A 22,980-nucleotide genomic window follows, 5' to 3' on the forward strand; every position below is an offset into this window, starting at 1 on the left:
ATATTTACTGTAGAATTCAGCGCTGTTTGTACATGAATCACATTTTCTGACCAAAGACGCTGATTCTTACCAACTAAAATGGCTAGAGAGGTATTTATGGTTTGATTAAAGCGTTCCACTGTATTACTCTGTGGAGAGTAGAAGGCATTTAGGAACAATTTTGGAACGTTATATTTAGCTAAAAAAACTTTAAATTCTTTAGAGATGAACTGCTTACCATTATCCGCTAAAATACAAAAAGGTACGCCGTGCTTCAAAAAAATTTCAGACTCCATAAATTGAATGATCGGTTTTGAGGTTGCCTTTTTCAAAGCCTTTAACCAAACGTACTTTGAAAATACATCAACCACGGAAAGAATAAACATAGCTCCATCCATAGCTTTGGGAAAAGGTCCAATTAGATCAATCGACAGCGTTTGTAGCGGTCGATCTACTATTTTAGGATTTGTCATCAAACCTGAAGGTGGTTTGGTGCAATGTTTAAATTTCTTACAAATGCTACATTTACTAATGAAGTTAGTTACATCTTTAAAAATTCCGGGCCAATAATAGTATAAAGCAATTCTTTTAAACGTTTTATAGATACCTAGATGAGCTAAATTAACATCACAATGAAATTTATTAATTAAATCTATCCTGTCAGGAAACTTAACACATTCCTTCCAGTTTTCATCGCTAAGTGGAAGATCACCTGCTTTAAATCTGAAAAGCTTATTGTTAAAAATTTTGAAACGAGGGAACTTAAGAGGATTCGCACCACATCCTTCGAAGTTAAAGCCATACCAATCGTCTTCAGATTTTTTGTTTAGCGCTGCGACTTCCGCCAGCTCTAATCGCGACAAGACGTCTGGTACGGTGTTTAACCTACCCGGTCGGTGTTTAATATCAAAATCAAGCTGTAAAAGTTTAGTAGCCCAGCGCGCTAGCCTACCTGACGGATTATCTAAGCTAATGAGCCACTTTAAACTTGAGTGATCTGTGTAGATAGTAAAATGGCACCCATCAATATACTGCCTGAAATGGTGTACTGATTCTATAATAGACAATAACTCTCTTTCGGTTACTGTATAATTACGTTGAGATTTTGAAAGGGTTCTAGAGAAATAAGCAATCGGATGCTCGCCATCCTCAAAGTTTTGAGTCAGGACTGATCCAATACCGTATGCACTTGCGTCACAATGTACAGAAAATTCCAATCCAAAATCTGGGCAAGACAAAACAGGTGCTGTAATTAGAGCCTGTTTCAGAGCCTCAAATGCTATTTGAGCCTCCGATGACCATTGAAAATTTGAGATGCCTTTCTTTTGTCCTGTTAAACGGGATAAAGGGGCAGATATAGAAGAAAAGTTATTAATAAAACGTCTATAATAAGAACATAAGCCTATAAATGATTTAATGTCCTTTGAAGATTTTGGAATTGGAAAATTCTTTACGCTCTCCAGCTTCACTGGATCACACTGCAGACCGCGCTCATTTACTACATAACCTAAAAATTTCAATTCAGATCTGCAAAATTCAGATTTTTTAAAGTTAATTGTCAATCCTGATGAGATAAATTTTTGAAGGACTCTTTCTAATAAAATTAAATGGTTATCAAAATTTTCCGAAACTATTAAAATATCATCTAAATAACAAAATACTCTTGACTCAAAATCCGGTCCAAAAAGACTATCTGAAAGACGCTGCATGACGTTACTACTGTTTCTGAGACCAAAAGCTAAAACATTGAATTCAAAAAGTCCCCGTCTGGGCACAACAAAAGCAGTCTTTTCACAAGACTCTGGTGACAAAGGTAATTGCCAGAAGGCTTTAGAGAGATCTATTGAAGAAATAAACTTCGCATCCCTAAGATGATCCAGAATCTGCGAAATGTACGGTAGAGGATAATTATCTGATTTTGTGACGCTGTTAAGTTTTCTGGAATCGAGACAAAGTCGTCCTGTTCCATCTTTTTTCGGTACAATTAAAATAGGATTTGACCAAGCAGAAATTGATGGCTTGACTACACCTAAGGCTAGCATTTCATCAAGCTCTTTTTCAACTAGCTGCTGCTTGACTGGTGACAAAGGGTAATAACGCTGTTTAATAGGCGGGCCAGTTGTTTCAATCTTATGTGAAACCAGATGAGTTCTACCTAGTCCGACCTTTTCAAAAGATATTGCATAAAATTTTTCCTTTAAATTTTCTAATTTAGTATGCTGAGTGTCGGTTAAAACAATTTTATTTAATGTGCAAACAGAGGAAACAGTATGTTTGTTATCCTGCTGTTGCAGTGATGAGAAAACATGAGGTGCAATACTGAAAATTTTCCAAAAATCTATACCTAGTATGAGCTCTGGATGAATGTTATTTACTACTACTAAAGATAAATTAAAAGTTATATTATTAAAGGTGACAGGTACCCGCAACTCTCCTTTCGCGAGTTGGGATCTACCGTCGACTGTTTTAATATACATACTAGAAGGTAATAATTTATAGCCTATTTTTAATAATTTTTCCGATTCTTTTTTACTAATGCAACTAACGGAGGCTCCCGTATCTAATAAACCTATCAACTTAACATTATTTACAAATATGTCTGCAAAAGGCCTTGGATCGTCATGATCACAGGGTAACATAGGGGCTAAATAAGAATAATTATAAAAATCGGTGACTACTTTCAGCCACGATTTCCATTCGGCCTTTTGTTCAATTACGGTTGGGCGGCTTCCGAATGTTTGTGCTCGTTTTTTTGAGCTTGCGCGACCGTAGGTGTCGAGCAATTTGGGCACTTTGCTGTGATTGTCTTGCTTTTACGACAACGAAAACATAAAAGATGAGTAATAGTCCTGCAACTAGAATAGTGATGCCCTGTCTTTTGGCACTTCATACAAATAATATTCGCTGCTTGAGTGACGATCGGTTTGCTGGTATGCCTATTGGAAAAAGTTTTATTTGCTGTAGATGAGGGAATGCAGCTCTGTTGAACAGCCGCCACATTGCCTCTATGAGGTTTGGTTCTCGTATCCGCCGGCGCTGTAGTAGTTCCGGTGATACGATCCACGTTTTTGCAGCAAGCCGATAGTTCTGTAAACGACTTCACTTCCCGAGCTATGACTACCGCCTGGTATTTAGGCAGTAGGCCTTTCTGTATAAAAATTAACACCTCCTCGTCTGTGTACCTGGTTCCTAAGCGGTTGGCAATTTCCTGCATGCTAATAATGAAACTCGTAACTTTCTCATCGTTACGCTGCTTGCGAGTTTGAATTTTGTTCGCCAAGTCAGTGAGAATTGCCACATCCTCAAACTGTAAATATAAAGCCGCACGCAATTGCTGCCAGTTTTTAAATTGACCCTTCGTCATGCGAAACCACGTCAAAGCCTCTCCCTTTAACAAGTCAGGAAAGCACGCTAACAGCATGCTGTTAGGAGTGTTGCGACTCTCTAACAGCTCATCTATCCGCAGCACGAATTTGTGTACGGAAGATTCCCCATCGAATGAAACGTTATACGATTTGAGATAAGACTGGTGGAAATTGTGTGAGCACGCCTTTTGCTGAAATTCTGGATTGTCCTCTTGCGAGATATCTGAAACGATCTCCGTGTTCTTCTGTAGCTCCTCTCTAGCTGCAATAGAATCATTCCACGTTTGCGCCTGATCTTGCATCAGCGACAGTTTATCCGCTGGTTCCAGACCTCTCGCAATCAGAGCTGACCTGAGAGTGCTAGGCTTCCATGACTCCGCCATGCTGATTGGAAGCTGTGCAACAGTATCCTCCATTGTTCAATAATAAAGTGTACTTGAGTATGTAAAAACAATCAAACTGCTAGACAGGGAAACTACACACGAATGTGAGAGCACGGACGAAGACCACAACGAAAGTAATTGAAAACAACGAAAAATAACTCACAACAACGAAAATGATTCACAACAATGAAAATAATTCACACCAATGAAAATAATTCACACCAACGAAGATGATTCACACCAAAAATAAATGACAACCCCTGTCAAATGGGAATACAATCGCCGAACTAAACTTAATATTGTAATAAGTAAATCTGAGTTAAATAAAAGCAAATATAGCTTGAAATGCAATCTATTGCGAAAAAAAATAACAAGCTGTAAACAAAACAAAAAAACTAAGTTTCCAAAAAAAACTATAAATCTGTAAAGCAATTGATGAATCTTCGACGCGTTTCTTGAAGATCGACACACTAAAAGTTAATTACTGCAGACCTATCAATAACAATGACATATGAACAATCAAATTTAAAAGAGACACTTAGCTTTTGCAAAAATCCTCTGCGATGTATTGAAGGTGGGCGAAATATGGTGAAATCCGTTCTTTCTAAGTCAAGAAGAATGATGGAAATGATGTAACTTATTTCTGTAGCCCTCTTCGAGGTTTAATTTATCTGAAAAAATATCTAGGTTATTTCCTTTCTAAATTGACAAAAAAATAAAAAAAGGTGTGCTACTGTAATAATATTATAGCATTATATAGCTTCCCATCTGAGAAATAAACTATAAGCAAATTAAAAAATTAAATAAAATGCCTGTATTTTAAGTGATAATTAATAAGAATGCAGAGAAAAGAGAAAAAAAACTCTCGTGAGAATCATTGTAAGCAGATTATAGTAGTTTTAAAAAGTAGGTATTACCACTGCATAATATGATTATATTTTTGTAATAGTAATGAGAATGCTTGAAACTTTATACTGAGCAGTATCTATTGAACAGTAGGTAAATATAACCATTAGCTTATTTTAAGTTACTAAAGTTTACAAAAAACAATTTAAAATCTACTTGGAATAATACAAAGGTTTATGTATTTACTAGGTAGATAAAATTAATGTATTTTAAATGTAAAGACATTTGTTTAAAAGAATATTAATAAAGCATTTACAAGAACTGGGTTTTGTGAAAACCGATAACATCCATTAGGATCGGATATGGTCAAAAGAAAAACCGAATGCCTAAATAGGGGCAATTAAAAAAGGTCTAAGTAAACAATGTAATAAAATATCAGATACCTAGAACTAAGTGGTTCAAAACAATAAAAATGCAGCAAATTTCTCCAACCGCAATAAAAAACAATACAAAACCAGAATGCTAAGAAATACCCGTAATAAAATCGAGGGTTTTAAACCTTGAGTTAATGTGTTTCTGTGCAAAATAAACTGCATTTTAAATAAAAACACATCCGTTTCAAATATTTTAGAGAAAGCAATAACAATAAAGTTGTAAAAGTCCCAAAACTAAATTGGGGTGCAATTAAGAGGGTCTAGAGCTAAATGTGACAATAGGCTAATAAAAATAAACCCACTACCTAGAAATGGTAAAGATTTTAAACAATAACAAATAAATGCGGTGAATTCAAAGAATTTTTCTCCGAAGTGCCGTAAATATAATTGGAAAGCAGATAAATAATATTATTTAAGTGAGAGATACAAAAACTAAACAATTGTTAATTGTGGAAAAAAAACCAAGGGTAAAATACATAATGACGGTTTCAAATTACTCTGAAATGCATAAAGTAGGTAACGACCTTGTTTACTATTTTTCTATAATTCTATTTTGTCCCTGCCTGACTATTTGCAACAAAATGTTAAGGTTTTATACCTGAAATGGGTTTTTGGAAGTAATAGGAATATACCTACATGAATGTTTTCATAACTACACATTTTGACAAAAATGACGGTTATTAAATTTTAACATTGCCTTAACAACAAAAACTTTATGAAAAAATAGAATGAGATCTACGGAAATAATTTACGCGGGAAAATAAATTCATATACCTACCTACGTAGTTTATCTAAAAAATTACAGTCGAAATAATAAGAGAAAAATAATCAAAATGAATTGACAATCCGCCATTACAACAAAGCTATCTAACTATGATATTATATTAATTAAAGTTTGCGATGATAATAATTCCTAATATAATTAAATGTAGACAAATCTACCACTAAATTGAAACTTACTAAAAAGCAAATTAGAAACATTTGTAACAAATTGGATATTTAAAAAAAAATATTAATACCTGCTGATCATGCTCTATAATAGAATATCAGCAATAAAAGATAAAAGACGATGAAATTAATTATGTTTATAAACACATGTAATAGTTAATTGAGAAAAGACTAGGTCTAGTAGATATTCTAATCTGCTAAAACTAAACAATACACTCACTGACGCTAAAATTGATTAAAATTTTAATAACTAAGTTTTAATTGAAACTTTTAAATATTAAACTTATTCAAACAGAAGATTTATCTAATTTAATATGACACTCAATAATATAAAACAATCACTGATTTAAAATAATAACTAATAACCAGAAAAATAACCACCAAGCAGATTTTGCAATGAACAATGCCGCAAGCTATCTACAAACCATACACTTTTTATGAAAAATAATTACTGAAAAGAATATAAGTTCAAACATAAGATTAAAATAAAAGTTCAAAAACTTACCAAAAATCAAACCACTTGTAGACACTAAGCACAATGTAAGCTAGTATAGAAAATATATAAAAGAGTAGGTATAGATAGTATAACACAATTAAGTTCTGAGATGTTGACACTTCGAAAGGTAAGATTGAAATGAAAGATGCGAACTGCCCCGTACCTAATATACAGTAAAAATGCAGTGCCATGTGGACAAACTAAAAATCTGCATTCGAAGCATCTACGGCCTCAACAAACAAAACTATATGAATTTCACTGAACTATTGATATTATCTATGTACTTTTAATTGGATGTTAGAAAATAAACGAACAATGTAATTAATATAAATAATCAAGCGAAGATAATACAATCCAGTAACTTTAACATAACATGAATTAAGAATTTTTGGCTAAGAAAAAATATATAAACCTAGCATTATTTATAGAATTCAAACTAATGCATCTATAAAATAGTTTCTAACCAAAATTTGAGAAAACACAGAACCAAAAACTATGTTTAGATAGGATTTGCGGTCAAGCATTTCATTTTTCAACGGACATTCATAAAATTCATAATTCAAACAATTCACTAAGAAAAAATACTATAACAGATTTAATAACTAGAGTCAAATGCCGTCGGACATGAAAATTTTCTGACTAACAAACCTAACAATATAGATTATAAGTCTCCTTATAAACTACAATATTCCCAACAAAATTATATATACACTGATTAAAAACTAGTATGATGATAAAATGTAATAATGCATTAGTTAAAAAAAATACAACATAGAAAATATCTAAGCGAAAAAATTAGCACTGCTGAAATAAATATACAAAAATATAGATTACAAAATAACCTAACATAGTAATTAAAATATCTATCTCCGCAAGCCAAAGATCACGTATCATCCGTTTTATGAGAATAAAAGAAATAATTTAAGAGAATAAAACAATTGAGAAAGCCTCAATTAAATTAAATACAAGTTCCACTGAAAAATCACACACAATTGACAATCGATGTTCAAATAGTTCAACAATCGGTCCTAAGTTGTAGCGCCAATTGTAATATTACGTAAAAAATGGTGAATAAATATGTGAATAAAATAGAGGAGAGAATGTGTGAATAAAAATATAAATTGTAGAAATTGCAAGTTAAAGGTAGAGCATGATTAGATTTAAGCGTGAATAGTAAAATCGGATAATTGAATTATTCAGGGCCATGAGATCGCGCTGACAATTGTATGTGATTAACAGAGAACTAGCATCTATAAAATATGAAAAAAAGGAATTTAAATAGACTGAGAAAACTATGTATAAAAGAGACTTATAAGTGTGTGATAAAATTGAATTGATAAAAAGGGCGCCAAGTGCTGTCTAAGTGTGTACATAATTAAACACCATGTAAATAAAGAAAACACTAGATTTAGAGATAACAATAGTCGTTTATTATAGGGAAAAAAAAACATTAAATTTATTTTGACAAGTATTACAATTGAAATTAAGGAGACTCGGTGATCTTTTTTATGCGAAGACATGCTATTCTACAAGAAACATTATAAATAAAAATAATAGGGTACTCATCTGCTCTGCATCCCTTCAAATTGTAGACACTGAATTTTAGAAATTAATGTTAATAAAAGTTCAATAAAGTGAAAGAAAAACTGATTTTTATGTGGCCGGCGTCCGTCCGGCCATGTACAAAAAGTAGGTTAAGTTGAAAGATCCATCCAGTTGAGAAGTCAGGGTAAAAGTGAACGAGATCGATAAAGGTGCAACCCTCCTGTCCGCCAAAGTACAAGTAGGTATCAGCAACGGCCGCAGGGTGGGGGTTTGTGTGAAAGAGAATTGATCTTGCTTCCTCTTCTATCGGTGAGAATTTACCTACTCTCAAATTACGTATAGGTACGTATCCACAACGTGACAGGTGCTTACCTGCTTACATGCATTTTGCGTAAGCCGACGTGCCTTATACCTTCGTGTGTGTTGACCCTACCTGGGAAGATTATTGCTTCTTTGTTAGTTACTGCAGTTATGCAGTTTGCAATCGTGCAGTACGATTCTAATAAACAACGCATTGAATCAGAGAAATAAAACTCGAATGTACCCACTAACCACAGAGATGATAATAACCAGAGTTGTAATTTATATTCAATTATGGTAAACTGAGTAATTCATAAGCACCTATTGAAGAATGTATAATTATTATCAGTGGCGGCTCGTCCATGTTCACTGCGGAACTGCAGCACCCCTAAGCAAATTGAGAAAATTTAAATATTATAATATAAGTTTATAAATTTATGTATATTATATGAAAATATCAATATTGGAGCCTGATCGGTACTGCAGGCCTGGCAGTGTATCGCCGTATCTGCGTTCATGATGTATTAACATTGTTAAAATTTATTTCTGCAAGAAATTTATGCAAAGTTCTTTATTTTAATTACTTATTAATATAATTAATTATTTAAGTATATTTAATTTTGATGTTAATAGTAAAATATAATCCAAATAAACATTTTTTTATTTTTAATCAAACGCAGCACCCCCAGATATCTTATCCACGAGCCGCCACTGATTATTACCCATTTACATTTCTTTCGCACGAGACTTAAAATTGAATACCAAAAACTTTTTAGGGACCCCATTTTCGCATAATTATTCAAATCTGGCCCGCGGGCCACACACAGTGCAACACTGTGCTATATCATGACTATATAATTATATAGTTATATAAAACATTATGCAATAAGTAATTGAATTAATTTCGTCATAATACTGTAGAGCCCAATAAGTATGCCGGGGCAGAAAGGGGACGCAGGCCGCTCAGTTTACTACACTCGCCTATATTTTTATTATTGGTCTCATCGATCTGAAATTATCGTCAATCGATTTTTCTTAGTCGGATTTCAGATAGAATACAAAAACATATTGCGTCGATCTACTTTCTGAGATAATAAATGGCAACAATTGTACTACTTTGGTGTAGGTCACTACTACTACTAACGATGTGGTGAGCGACTAATTTTTAGTGTTTGTTTAGTAATGTCACGTAAAACCCTCGAGAATTATATTCCTAATCACGCTAGCACCGACTTATGTAAGGTTTTCTGGTTTATCTAAAAAAATAATTAGTACAAATGGCAGTGAGAGGAATAGAAGAAACTATGAGAGTTCTTGAATCAACTTTTGATTGACCCCAGCTAATTATTGATTTCCAAACATCCTAAAAATTCTATCGATATAAACGAATAAATTATGTTTATTATATCATTATAATATTCCAAATTCAAATATCAATCAATATACAAAGTAATTTTAAATTATACATTGTAATTAGAAACAGTGGGTTTTTTGTATGAAAGGAAATAAGTCTTCAATTAATTTATTAATTCATTATTACATATAATATATCATAATATAATATATGTTTGAGTTTCAATAATCGAAAAATTGAGATTGCGTCTACAGAAGACGTCATAATAAATTGATTGATTAAAACTTCAACTCAATCGTACACAGATGCAATCTATCATTTCAATGTTGACTTCAAGTCTTTTATGACATTAATTGAGTTATATTTCAATTACTATTTCGTTTCATGTCAAATCCATCAGATTCATGGCTACAATAGAACTCTTTTTTTGTCAATTCATTTCGGAATATAAATATTTAAATTATTATTTTTATTCTAGATGCTTATTGAGTTGGTTTACTTTTAGAAGCTCTTAGTGTATATTTTTTCAAATTGGGACGTGCACAATAAACTCTGTACCTCAAGTGCCAAATACCCAATTGTTCAGGAGAGCCAAAAAACATTTTTTATTTTAAACGACTTCTCATAACTTCTAAGAAAATATACATATAATGATCATTATTTTTTTTATTCTAATTCAATTAAAGTACTTCTGGAATATGTAAGAAAGGAATAAATATAATACAATTTTATATCTAAAAAAAATAAAATAAAAAACGTAGTGTGGATTTGAATCCTTCTGCCTCTAAAGATATTTTGTTAATGTGGATTTGTATCTTATTTACCTAGCCAAAATAAAACAATTTATAAGTTTAAAAAAATTATAGGTATAATTAATATAACAAAGCAAAACACATTTTTTTTTTAAATTTATTATGTCATCACCAGCCTGAATCTATTCACTGCTGGATGAAGGCCTCGCTAATCTCCAAGCTGATTTCACTTCTCTCGTTCTCCGTCTCTTCTCTCTCTCTTCTCGTCCCAAGTCATCAGAGAAATCAGAGCGGTAATAGGAATACAAGCTGCCGCTATCCATGGGTTTTACTATGAGAAAGCGTTCGATTACATAAATAAATTTTCAATACTCGATGCACTCAGAAATCAAGGAATCCCCGGGCGCTATATAAATATTTTCAATAATATATACAGTAGCGTAACAACATCTCCATAAACCAACGCGCATTTTCTATCAGCAAAGGAGTCCGACAAGGTGATACAATCTCACCTAAACTATTTACAACTATCCTTGAAGACTTATTCAGGCAACTTGACTTGAATGACAAAGGGATCCCCATAAATAGAGAATACCTGAGTCATCTGCGCTTTGCCGATGACATAGTAATTTTCTCGCAAGACTCAGAAGACTTCCATAGCAGAATGCAGGAACTCGCTGAAGTAAGCACAAAGTACAAAACGCCCGCATGGTAGACCTAGAGGCCGCTGGATCGATGAAATGATAAAGTTCTGCGGAAGTACGTGGCAACGCAATGCACAGGACCGAGAGAAGTGGAAGCAGCTTGAAGAGGCCTTCAGCCAGCAGTGGATAGATTCAGGCTGAAGTTGATGATGATGATGTAAGCATTGAAATCTGTTTACCCTTATATCGAATGAACTTTTATTAGTATAATAATTAATAGTCATCAAATTTTGACATGAATTTGTTAATAATCTGTTTATACAACTATCATTTAGAATATTTAGAGTTTATAACTTATTTGGTTGTACCTATGTACTATTTATTACCAATATTAATCAGTTTTTCTTACAAATCGTTTCCTTCAAGTGTGCTATACGTTGTGAAGATGTTGTAGTACAGTAATAATTGATTACCACTTCCGCAAAGCGTAGCAAGTAATCAGTCAGCTGTCTTCCCGTCTTCAGTAAAAATAACATCTAATATCCGAAACATGCACAGCTCATCCTAACCAATGAATCATGTTTTTAATCAATCAAAACATGAAATCAATAAAGAAAAAACGCCATGAGAAATTACTAAAATGCAGATAGCATGGTTCCATCTTCATATATTATTAGACTCTAATATTTAATATATAATATTTGTTAACCCATGCTCTAATAATTAGAGCATGGATTCACAAACTTTTTCGTCAAAGGGTCCTTTTTGAAATCAAATATATTTGGCGGGCCGGCTTTTTGTAAAAAAATTCTGTTTTTAAGAAACATACGGCAATAAAATAAAAAAATACTTCATTGCGTAAACTTATATTTTTAACTAAATATACAATATTATTACTCTTATTATTGTATTAAAAATAGTATATAAGTTTTTTCACCATGTGATTTATGCAATATTATTGTTTGTTTGAAACTAAATCCTGCAATCTAGACTCAAATTTTGTGGTGTGAATACGCATTTTTGATTTATGCAAAATTATATTATTGTATCTTAGTGTCAAGGCTACTTCAGCTGGGGCACGGTCTAAAACAATCGTGACTGCACGACGCGAAGATTGTGCAAACGACGCGTGCAGAACAAAACATAATCTTTCATAAAAATTCAACATGCGTCCATTTAATGTTATGTTTATTGTTCTATTAGTAATAATAATAATATATTCATTGATATGTTATCTTTTTCAAGTAAATGGGTAACGTTTTTTAGTCATCTTTACACGATTTAAGAATTAATACCCCGACGCCATTACAAAACAAATTGACGTGTTCACAGTTCGACGTTCGCTCTCCGATTGGCAGCTAGTCCGAAATTTCGTCGCACCTGTAGTTGAAATATATTTGCCGTTTCACTGAAGTATGCTCTTAATAATATTCTGCTCTATTCTAGCATTTTAAATGTAATTTTTAAAAAGTATTGCATAATTAAAATTTAATTTGTTAAATATTAGGCCTATGAAAGATTAATTATTATTAACCCTTGTGCCATACTAAGGTACTAAATTATATAATCCTACCCAAGGGTTTATCCATGCTTTTATGTCGCCACAAGTCTCAAGTATTATATTTTACTAGCGATCTTTATACCTTTAGGTAGACTGTTACATAATAAATTAATTGAGTATCTATCATATTATCTATTCATCCAAATTAAGCATATAAAGTAATATACATTATTTACGATTAAAGTAGGACACAGAATTTCCACCACTTTAAGAGACATTTCTCGTACTCCATAAAAACCTGAGACGAGCTTTCATTACTGCCAATAATGAATGACTGGCTTCAGCGTCAAATCCTTATATGGATCTCGAAGCTAACTGGAATCCACTTGACGAAATATATATTTTTTTGGTTTTTAGTGGATGCAATATTTGCAAGCTCTGTATGCAACATTTATTATTATATTATTATAACTAGACTATTTTTATTTGTTAGTTTTTTTAAGTAAATAAGTAAAAATCATCTGGAGGAAAAAAATGTAATACCAAAATTCGTCACACTACAATCATAACAAAACATTATTTGAATGCAAACAAATCGCCCGGTTTCGACTCACCTTTTTACCTAATATATACATTATATCGAAAGATATATATTTCCTTGAGAAGTAATCAACTATCTACATGTTTTTTTTTCGAATTTTCGTTTAGTTTTAAGTGACAATACAAATTAATATACCACGAGGGTACCACAGTGACGTCCTTAGACAAAATGCCGCCCCTGGGCAGCGCCATAATGCCGCCCCATTTTTTATCATCCATGCTCGTGTCGTTTCTGGTCACCAAGGACGTCGAAGTGCAATGGAAGTAAACTAGACATCGCGAACCCGACAAAAAATTAAAGTCCTGTTCAACTTTTATGCTAATTAATACATTTACGTACTCAGTTTAGGTAGTTATTTCTATATCTATCAAATGATTCTCCTCGGTATGCCGCCCTTCAAATGACTGCCACCCCAAGCGACGCTCAGTCTGCCTACCCCCACGGGACGTCACTGGAGTATCAATTACAGTAGTGAAACATTCACGGAAGCACAAATATATATTATTGTGACCTCACCCGGAAACCCTGGTGTAATATACCATTATGAACTGGACTACGAGGGTCGCCAAGTTAGTAATATGTTCAAACGTTATTAAAAAACCTCGAAAGTTCGCACGGAAATATTGAAATACATGTATTTTTTTATATCGGCAATATTGAAATAATATTAAACTACTTTTTTTTTTTATTTTACTTAGAAATTAGATCACTAATTCATACATTATTACATATTTCGTGACCATTTTCTTCAGTTCCAACCAAAAGATTACTTAGTATAGTTGTACTACCTAGCAAAACTGCACGATATTAATTAACTCACTTTTACGTGTTTAATAATTGTATTACAAAATTATTTAAACATGATTTAAAAACTTTATGATTACACTTGAAAAATAAAATATTCCGGCGAATATTAGTCCCAGGCTATACAATAAGTGAAGCGCCTAGTTTCAAAAGCCCCTAAAACGGTTTTTGAACATTTTTGAGTTAGATATGTATTTAGATGGATATTTTTGCGACCTATATATACTATAATATAGAACTTTAAAAAAAGCCAAAAAAACCGTCAATACGTAGTATGATCAAAAATTAGGGTAAATTTCAAAACCCGCTAAAATGGTTGAGTGTGCTTTTCAAATACGCCTAAAATTGATAAGCCAAAATACTCTTTAATCTTAATATACGTATTAAATAATAAATACATAAAGTTCACAGATTTAATAGACATGAGTTTTTCTCATTTTTCTCAAAACTACCTAAAATCATTTTTCTCAGAACTACCTAAAATCGTTTTAGGGTGTTTTGAAACTAGGCGCTTCAAGTATCAATTTAGTTAAAGAAAATTAAGATTATGAAAATCCTATAATAAATTTCATTTCGAGTACAGTATACTGCATTAAAGTTTTTTTTCTTAAGCTTGTTTTTATTTATTGTTTTATAAAATGATATATTATTTCTATACTTATACATAATTTATAAGTTATTTCTCAACCATAGCTTTTACCGAATTTTATTAATGTCAGTAATTATGATATATTTTTACGTATGATGTCATTATTGCCAATTCTCAATGCTATCCTGTCAACACCATAAATAATGAACTGTTTAAACCAAGATTGATCGTGTATACTGTATAAAATAATAAACTGTATAGGTGCACATAATATACCATTCGATTTATTAAAAATGTACAAGTTTTTATTAATGCTTAAATGTTACCGGTTTGGAGTGGATTTGGCACAATGCACAATGCGTAGGTACCGAAAATTGCAATCAATGTGACAGACAACTTATCAGTAAGTTGTGAACGGTCCCTAAAGAATGTCGGAGCTTTTTTTGATTGGTGAAAGTTAATCACTGTTTCTTTTTATTGTCATTATTCGTTGAAGCAAAATAGGTAGGTATAAGACAATTTATTATTAAACCAGACGTTTATTTTTTAAATGCAAATGTATCCATGTTTTACTTTTAATTGACTACAAAGGCTCCATACGAGCCAGTGGCGAAAAGTAGAGGTAGGCTGTTAAGATCCGACATAAATAGTGCATATTATTCTTTGTCAGTCAAACGTATTTGTTTGCATTGAACTTAAAATGTGTAGATAGTGTTTGTTAGTTTTCAAAATTCAATTATACCCTACCTAATACAAGTCATAGTAGATAACATCAAAAAATACTCGTTTATCTATAAAATATCTAAAAGTATGCCATTGAACCATACATAATTTTAGATATTTTATAGATATAATAATATGTATTATCGATTATAGCTTGGCTGAGGCAGAGCTTAATGAATAGGTACACCATCTGTAATATATATTCTTAATTCAACGAAAACAAATAATAGTATGACTGAAAAAGCATGCACTATTTTTGTCGGATTACCCATATCATACCTAAACTATTATGGTTTGGTTTAGGCAGGGTTTATTGAATATTAAAAACTAATCAGCATCATCTGTAAATTTCGTTTTTAGTTCAATGAAAACAAATAAGTGCGGCTGACAAAGTTTAGTGTGCACTCTTTATGTCGAATCTTAACAGCCTACCTCCACCCTTCGCCACTGATACGAGCAGACTCCCACTGACCGTCTGGACCGATCAGTTTCTATTTTAGCATGATCCAATCGATGGCGTTAAATTCGTCAGATTTAGCGATCTCAGTTTGACGTATGGTTTTATAATGATATTTGCTTGACTTTATTTATTATTTTTAATAGATGATAATAATAATAATACGAAATAGATGTAATATATGTACCAGTAAAAACAATCAGTAACCTGTTCCCTAAATCTTATCTAAATATAATCTCAAATGTTTTCGGTGACATTATTTGAATATGAGGGAAGACTGTTTAGTGTAGTCACCAAGTTAACCGATAGATTTTTTTTATTACTCATAATTTATTTATTTGAGAAAACAAAACATTGTGGACATAAAAAATCTAAATTCAAAACCTACACAACATGACATTTACATTATAACAAATATTACCCTCACAAGAGAGAAGCAGAGAATGTATTATAAAATAATAATATCTAATAATAAAAAATAAAAATAAAAATAAAAACATAATTAAGTACAATTTTATACAGAATAATTACAAGATAAAAAGAACTTTTTATATACCACGTCTTTAAATTTTCTGTTGAATCATATAAACTTGACAATTCTATGTATTAATAAAAACTTTTTATTGTACTTGATAGAAATACTGAATAAATATAGAATAAGTACTGAAATGTCATTTTGACATTTCATATTGGTTTCCATAGTTACGCATTGGACATTATGCCTGGTCCACACCGAAAACAAGTCGCGCGACAACTCGTTAAATTTTACGATAAGCATGATAATTATCGTAAAATTTCTTAAGCAATTATGATAATTATCGTAAAATTTAACGAGTTGTCGCGCGACTTGTTTTCGGTGTGGACCAGGCATTAGAAAGACGGATACGAACACATGATCACGGTGACACTAGGACATAAACATATGGAAATTAGTAAGAAATAGGAACAACAGAAAAACTATGTTGACAATTCTGACATTCATTTCATACACGCGGTATTAACGCATAAGTATGAGAGTTGGTACTAATTTGAGTATTTTTTTTTTATCAACAGGCCCGAACTGAGATTTATCTCCCCTCATCTGGTGGTTGAGAGAAGGGGAGGTGGCATTGGGTCTCGCTTCAATGCCGACTTCACGTCTTCAAAGTGCCACTTCCGAGGGAATATCGCCGGACAACCAGCGTCCACCGTCGCGCTCTCAGCTTGCGATGGACTGGTAAGACTTTTTCACTACTATTTTATTGTTACAACTGTCTGGGTCAAAGTTAGACGATTGGGTCATTGTTAGACCGGTGGGTCAAAGTTAGATACACGGACCAAAGTTAGACATGTAGGGCAAACTTAGATCGATATGTCAAAGTTTCCCTAAATGTTAGGGTGTAGGGATTTCAAAACCGGTATTCGATTATTTATCGATACCGAAATACCGGCTTCAAAAATCCAAAATACCGGTATTTTCGGTACACGTTTATTTTTTTCGAAAATTAATTTAATGATATCTCTTCATTACTTGCGACTACATTGTAGATATATTAAATTTATTGTTTAAGTTGACTGCTGTGAAAATGCGAATATGACTGAAATCAACAAAAGTTGAATTATATTTTAATAAAATCCCTCAAATTAATATAGGTACATGATATGTATAGAATAATAATTGTCGTGATTAATTAAAATATTTCGAAAAAGAAAACATTCGTGGTAAATATTTTCAATTATTCTATAACTATTGATCCAACGTTGGTAGTACATCCAACATCCAATGAGAAAAAATTTCTTGTACATGAATTTTTAGTATATGTAAAAATTATCAGTAATAGTTCTAAAATATTATGATCTATAAATGATTATAAAGGTCAACATAATAAATGTATGTAGATATTAATAGCAATTAACAAACAAAGTGTTGTATATAGATTTTAGTAATAGTATTTATTTCTACGAAGTAAGTAGTTACTTCTAAAAGAGGCCATTGAAATCCATAGAAACCCTGAAAATATTAATAGGGATAATGGATTACGGTTAAAAACGTCATGACTTCCGGCACTATCAGCAAAATCCAATATTCGAGCCGGTATCTCTGGTCGTAACGATTGACAGATTACTCTGAGCAACGTTTGCTCTTAGCTAATCGGATTCCTTTTGACATTCTTAGAGCAACGTTTTCATTCACATACCTACACTAAATTTTCATAAAAACATATCATCTCTTGATAATGGCCTCTGCAACGAGTAAAGAAGGACACACGGTGAAAACCCAAAAATCTACTCCGACAATACCGGTATTCAAAAAGAAATACCGGTATTGCAATCCCTAATTTGTAAGTAAGGTTTGATAATTCGAGTGACTAAAAGAAAGAAAGAAAGAACACGACCGTGTGAGACATACTTATACTTACGTCAGCAACTATATAAACACTGTCGGCGATAGCCACCATAGACAATTACGTGAATTAATGGCATACTAATATGTTCTAATAAAACATCGTATAAGTATTTCAAATAATATTATTACAATGACATATCATTTTAAATTAAATCGACTGACCATAGACAATTTGTTCAAACTTTGCAATCAAAAATTCCGATTGATTGTCATTTATTATGTTATTATTATTAAATCACATTCTTAAATTGATCGACCGGTCATTTGGGATTTTTTATCTTCCTTTATACTCTGTATTTTGTAAAGTTTTACTGATAAAAAAATATAAATAGGCAATAAATTAGATTTCGTTTGACATTACTTGAGATAAATTGAACTAAAAGACAATTTAAATTACATTGGAGGTGTTTTAAATAAATTATAACGGAAAATATGTTAGGGGCAAAATATAAAAAAATAATTCATTTTTTTTTCACTTTTTAATAATTATTGTAGGTACCTACTATTAAAATGATAATTACTCGTTCTTGACAGGGGCTACATTTCTTATTCTTTCACCTTGTCACGACCCAGCATTGTCAGCATTGTTGCATTCGCCAACTCTTGCGTCACCCGCCATTCAGAGTGTAGATCGCTTTTGTAGCACCGCTGCAAGGTGGGGAGGGCTGGCCACGACGACGGAACCATTGACGCTGTGCCACAAGGGTACTAAGTGTCGCACTCTTTGGCAGCATCCGGAACACATGTCCCTGCCACGAAAAAGTCTCTTCGTAATTACCTCAATCACCGAAGGCTGCTGTGTCTGCTCACAAACTCGGGTGTTTGTAACGCGTTCGTTCCAATGTACACCTAAGATTCGGCGGGGACATCGATTCTCAAAGCTCAAAAGCCGAAACCTTTGAAGCTTAGTAAGATGTCATGTCTCACAGGGGCTACATTTACAACTTGTAAATGGAACAATTAATAATGTATGTTTTATCCAACATGCATAACATCTTCATATCGCGTTGTGTAACTCTTTTATGGTAAATGTTTCGTAGTCTTACATTAGAATTGATGAACACATTGGTTAAACGAAGAAGTTTTTCATGTTACTAAGTCCAATAAGGCTGCATTCAAATAATTTCAACTTGGTCTACGTAAAAGGGTTCATTATTATGTTGTTATTAAAAGCAAACTAATAAGTATACCTACTAATAATATTTAATTTAATTCAGATAATTTTTCCCACCCTTTTACGTTTCATGAATATTAAAGCCTAATCCATCTTAGATATATGAACAATCTCGGAATAAAGTGGTCCTCCAAATGTTCTTATTTCTAATATTCCCAAATATGTATGTCATTTTTAAATTTCCAAAATTTATATTGAAAATAAAACAACTTGGAAAGAACTGAAATTATATAAGTAAATATGTATTTTATTAACACTATCGACCAAAACTACTTGATGGAATTTGAATTCTAATGGATTTAAGTTCTGTACTATTCCATGTGATTCAATTACTGTTCAAAAACTATTCCATTTTATTAAAAGGGAATAATACAAGACTTAAATACATTAGAATTTAAACATTTATTAATTACAGTGAAATTGTACATAACACACAAGATTGATAAAATAATATAAGGCATGAAGGCAGTCAATAGATGCTATGAATGTGGAGCATGCCCAGAAATGCTAAACAACGTAGTAGGTATGCAATAATATTGTAATGTACTGTATAAATTTTTTTCTAATGGCTTTATATGTATGCATACGTATTATAAATTTTGATTGTGTTTTTCTTGAATAATTTTATGTCAAAACGTTCATTTTGACTTTCTGTCTCTGAAATGATGTAACTGAATATAGTATCATTTAAAAAAGGGTACCGACAACGGTCTGGGGTGCTGATAATTTGTATTAAATAAAAGGTATACCCACGAGCAAATCTCACTGTACGCCACTACTACTGCCTATTAATCTAATCAGTAAAATTAAAAATAATAACTCCCAATAAGAAAGAAGAAAGTGGTGTTGTTTTAGATCTATATTCTTTCTTTTCTTTGATCTATATCTCCGCCCCCCCCCCCCCCATTAAAATTGGCTGTCCCATAAAGGTATAAGTATTTTTTACTCTTTCGACCTGAGATCCATTTACAAGGACTGTGTCCACAATCTATTTTGATTCAGATATAATTTTATTAAAAATATATCTTGGGAATTCCAGCAGTTTACAAAATCTGCATAAAATGATAATCAAAAATACGCTGCGTCGATAGACCGGATCCAGGCTAATCAGTGTTGCCAGACAACAAAGCTCTTGTTTAATTCGCTTAATGACAATATGGAATACATAATTATCGCGGCGCTTAAAATAAATGCTAAAAATATCGAAAGAGGAAAAATAATTCAGAAAACTAAAACAGATTAGATAGAGATAAATTCTTAAAAAAAATATATCTGAGCGCCATCGAGTGTAATCCCGGAGAGAATGTTTTCAATCCTGTGATTATGGTATTATAATATTTCAATCCCAGGATTTCGTGATTCAGGAATTGGATGTAAAACAAACAAAATGTAATGATCTAGTATAAAAATTGTTCGTCAAGAAAGAGTGCGAAGGGGGGTGGGGTATAACGAACGTAACAAGCCGATATCATCATCATCATCAGCCGGGGTAAATCCACTGCTGGATGAAGGCCTCCCCAAGCTTCTTCCAACTCTCTCGGTCCTGTGTCGTTCGCTGCCACGTATTTCCGCCGAACTTTACCAGTACGTCAATCCAGCGGGTTTTAGGGCGACCCTGTGGCCGTTTCGTGCCCCTTGGGTACCACTGGATGAAGGCGTTTGTCCAGCGGCCGTCCTTTCGGCGAGAAATGTGCCCCGCCCATCTCCATTTCAGCTGTTTGGCAACGTCTATTACATCGTGTACTCCTGTCTGCTTCCTAACCCATTCGTTTCTCTTACGGTCCTTTCGCGTGATGCCCAACATACAGCTCTCCATGCCTCGCTGTGCGACTCTTAGCCTTTGGACATTTCTCGTATTGAGGGTCCACGTCTCGCAGCCATACGTGAGCACGGGTAGCACACATTGGTCGAACACCCTACGCTTAAGACACAGTAGTAGGTCACTCTTGAGGATACTATTCAGACGTCCGAAAGCACTCCATCCCAGCTTTGTTCTTCGAGCAATTTCATCGTGCATGCTTCCGTCTATGGACACCTGCTGTCCGAGATAGACGTAGCTGCTGACTTGCTCGAGTTGGATGCCATTAATACAGATAATCGCAGGGTCCGTTATGATAGAAACGATACAAGCACAAGAAAGCTTCAAGCCAAATAATTATTTAGAATTATTTATTATTGATTGTCAAAAACGATTTATTCAATACGTTTATTTTATTGAATTTTCTAAATATAATATATTAACTAAAAACCGAAATAGGAGAATCAAAATTTCCAAAATAATTTTCACTTGCGGGGATATTTCAAAATATTATTTCATATTACAAAAAATGGAATCCAACCAAGTAAATGCATCTGAATATATCGTTATTATTATGTAACTAGTCAGCGTGCAAGGGCTAGTAGCGAATCTTGATTATTTAACGTAACCTTGACGTAAAAGTAATTTAAACATTAGAAGTTTTTAAAAATAATAACAATATTAATTCTATTATAGGTACATTCGTCAATAATAAAGTTAAATATTCTATAAAAGTATTTAGCCTGTGATAAATAGTAAGCAATATTTATATTATGAACATGGGACGCAATTTGTAGAAATATATAAAACATCATCTTATCTACCCACAAAAATTATTTCCCAAATGTTTTATTTTTTAAAATATTCGAATGTGATTGCCTTTGATTACGATTGTATTATAATAAAAAGTATTTATATTGTTATTCTTTTATTCAATTGTAATCGTTTATCTTTTTTCAAAAGCCATTCTTCGCCACTTCATCTAAATAACAACATTTAAGACGTTATATTGGTATTATTGAACATTGTACTTATACAATCATGATGAAACACCTCGGATATTATATAGTTATTAGAATTAAATCGCATGTGTTATATAGAGTCTATACTATTTTATTAACCGAAATCCAGAAAATAGCCAATGGAACATCGGCGAACTACAGTTTTAGCGTCCCGTCGTTTATCAATTCAGCAAATTCCTCTCAAATTTATAGGAAAAGCGCTTCTATAGAATTTTCGGCATTGGTTGCAAAAGGTTTCGTATCCTGTCGCATTTATTGTATGAAAGCACTGATAAAATTTCTTTTGCAGCAAAGTTCAATGTTTTTGAGACGGATCCAAAATTAATTGCTTGTTTTCAATGGTGGTTTGGTAGTTCCTTTGGAACATTTGTAGAGATCCTTGTCTTAACTCCTTCTGCCAAAGTTCCATTTAATTTTTGACTTCTTCTAATTTATCGGAGCACGTCAATATATTTTCATTCTGACCTGGCATTGTTTTATTAAGTTCATGCAGGTGCTCAAATATATTACCAGCCATGTACGAAAATTTGGCTATTGCACCGCGGCACACCGGTTGCGGAGCACTGATATAGAGTATAGACGGATCGATAGCTCAATGAATAAAATCACATAAGCGTTGGACTATCATGCCGTGGGTCCCAGGTTCAAATCCTGGGTCTGGCAAGTACACATATTGTTTTTCAATGTGTGTGTGAGTCAGGGTATGGACCTAATAGGTTGAGCAAGTGGCTGACATCCATTTCTCGTAAAAACAAAATCTGTTAATACAAACCTCTACTCTGTGGAGGCCCATATGATCCTATTAGGATCGGACATGGTCGAAGAAGAAGAAGAACAGTGGAAGATGTGAGCTCGAAATCGAATAACTGGTCTAACTTT

General features: G+C 32.8%; 1 protein-coding gene across 1 annotated transcript in view; it reads left to right on the forward strand.

Annotated features, from left to right (window-relative positions):
* Nucleotides 1-22,980, forward strand: part of AdamTS-B (ADAM metallopeptidase with thrombospondin type 1 motif B) — a 409,878-nt gene that overhangs the window by 150,906 nt on the left and 235,992 nt on the right. The window contains exon 4 of the mRNA XM_085946122.1: nucleotides 16,775-16,937. Within this exon, the coding sequence (XP_085802248.1) occupies nucleotides 16,775-16,937 (163 nt within the window). The remainder of the gene's footprint in view (nucleotides 1-16,774; nucleotides 16,938-22,980) is intronic.

Source organism: Rhyacophila brunnea, unplaced genomic scaffold, assembly GCF_057557595.1.
Source record: "Rhyacophila brunnea isolate RB1 unplaced genomic scaffold, BYU_Rbru_1.0 scaffold_19, whole genome shotgun sequence".
Taxonomy (NCBI): Eukaryota; Metazoa; Arthropoda; class Insecta; order Trichoptera; family Rhyacophilidae; genus Rhyacophila; species Rhyacophila brunnea.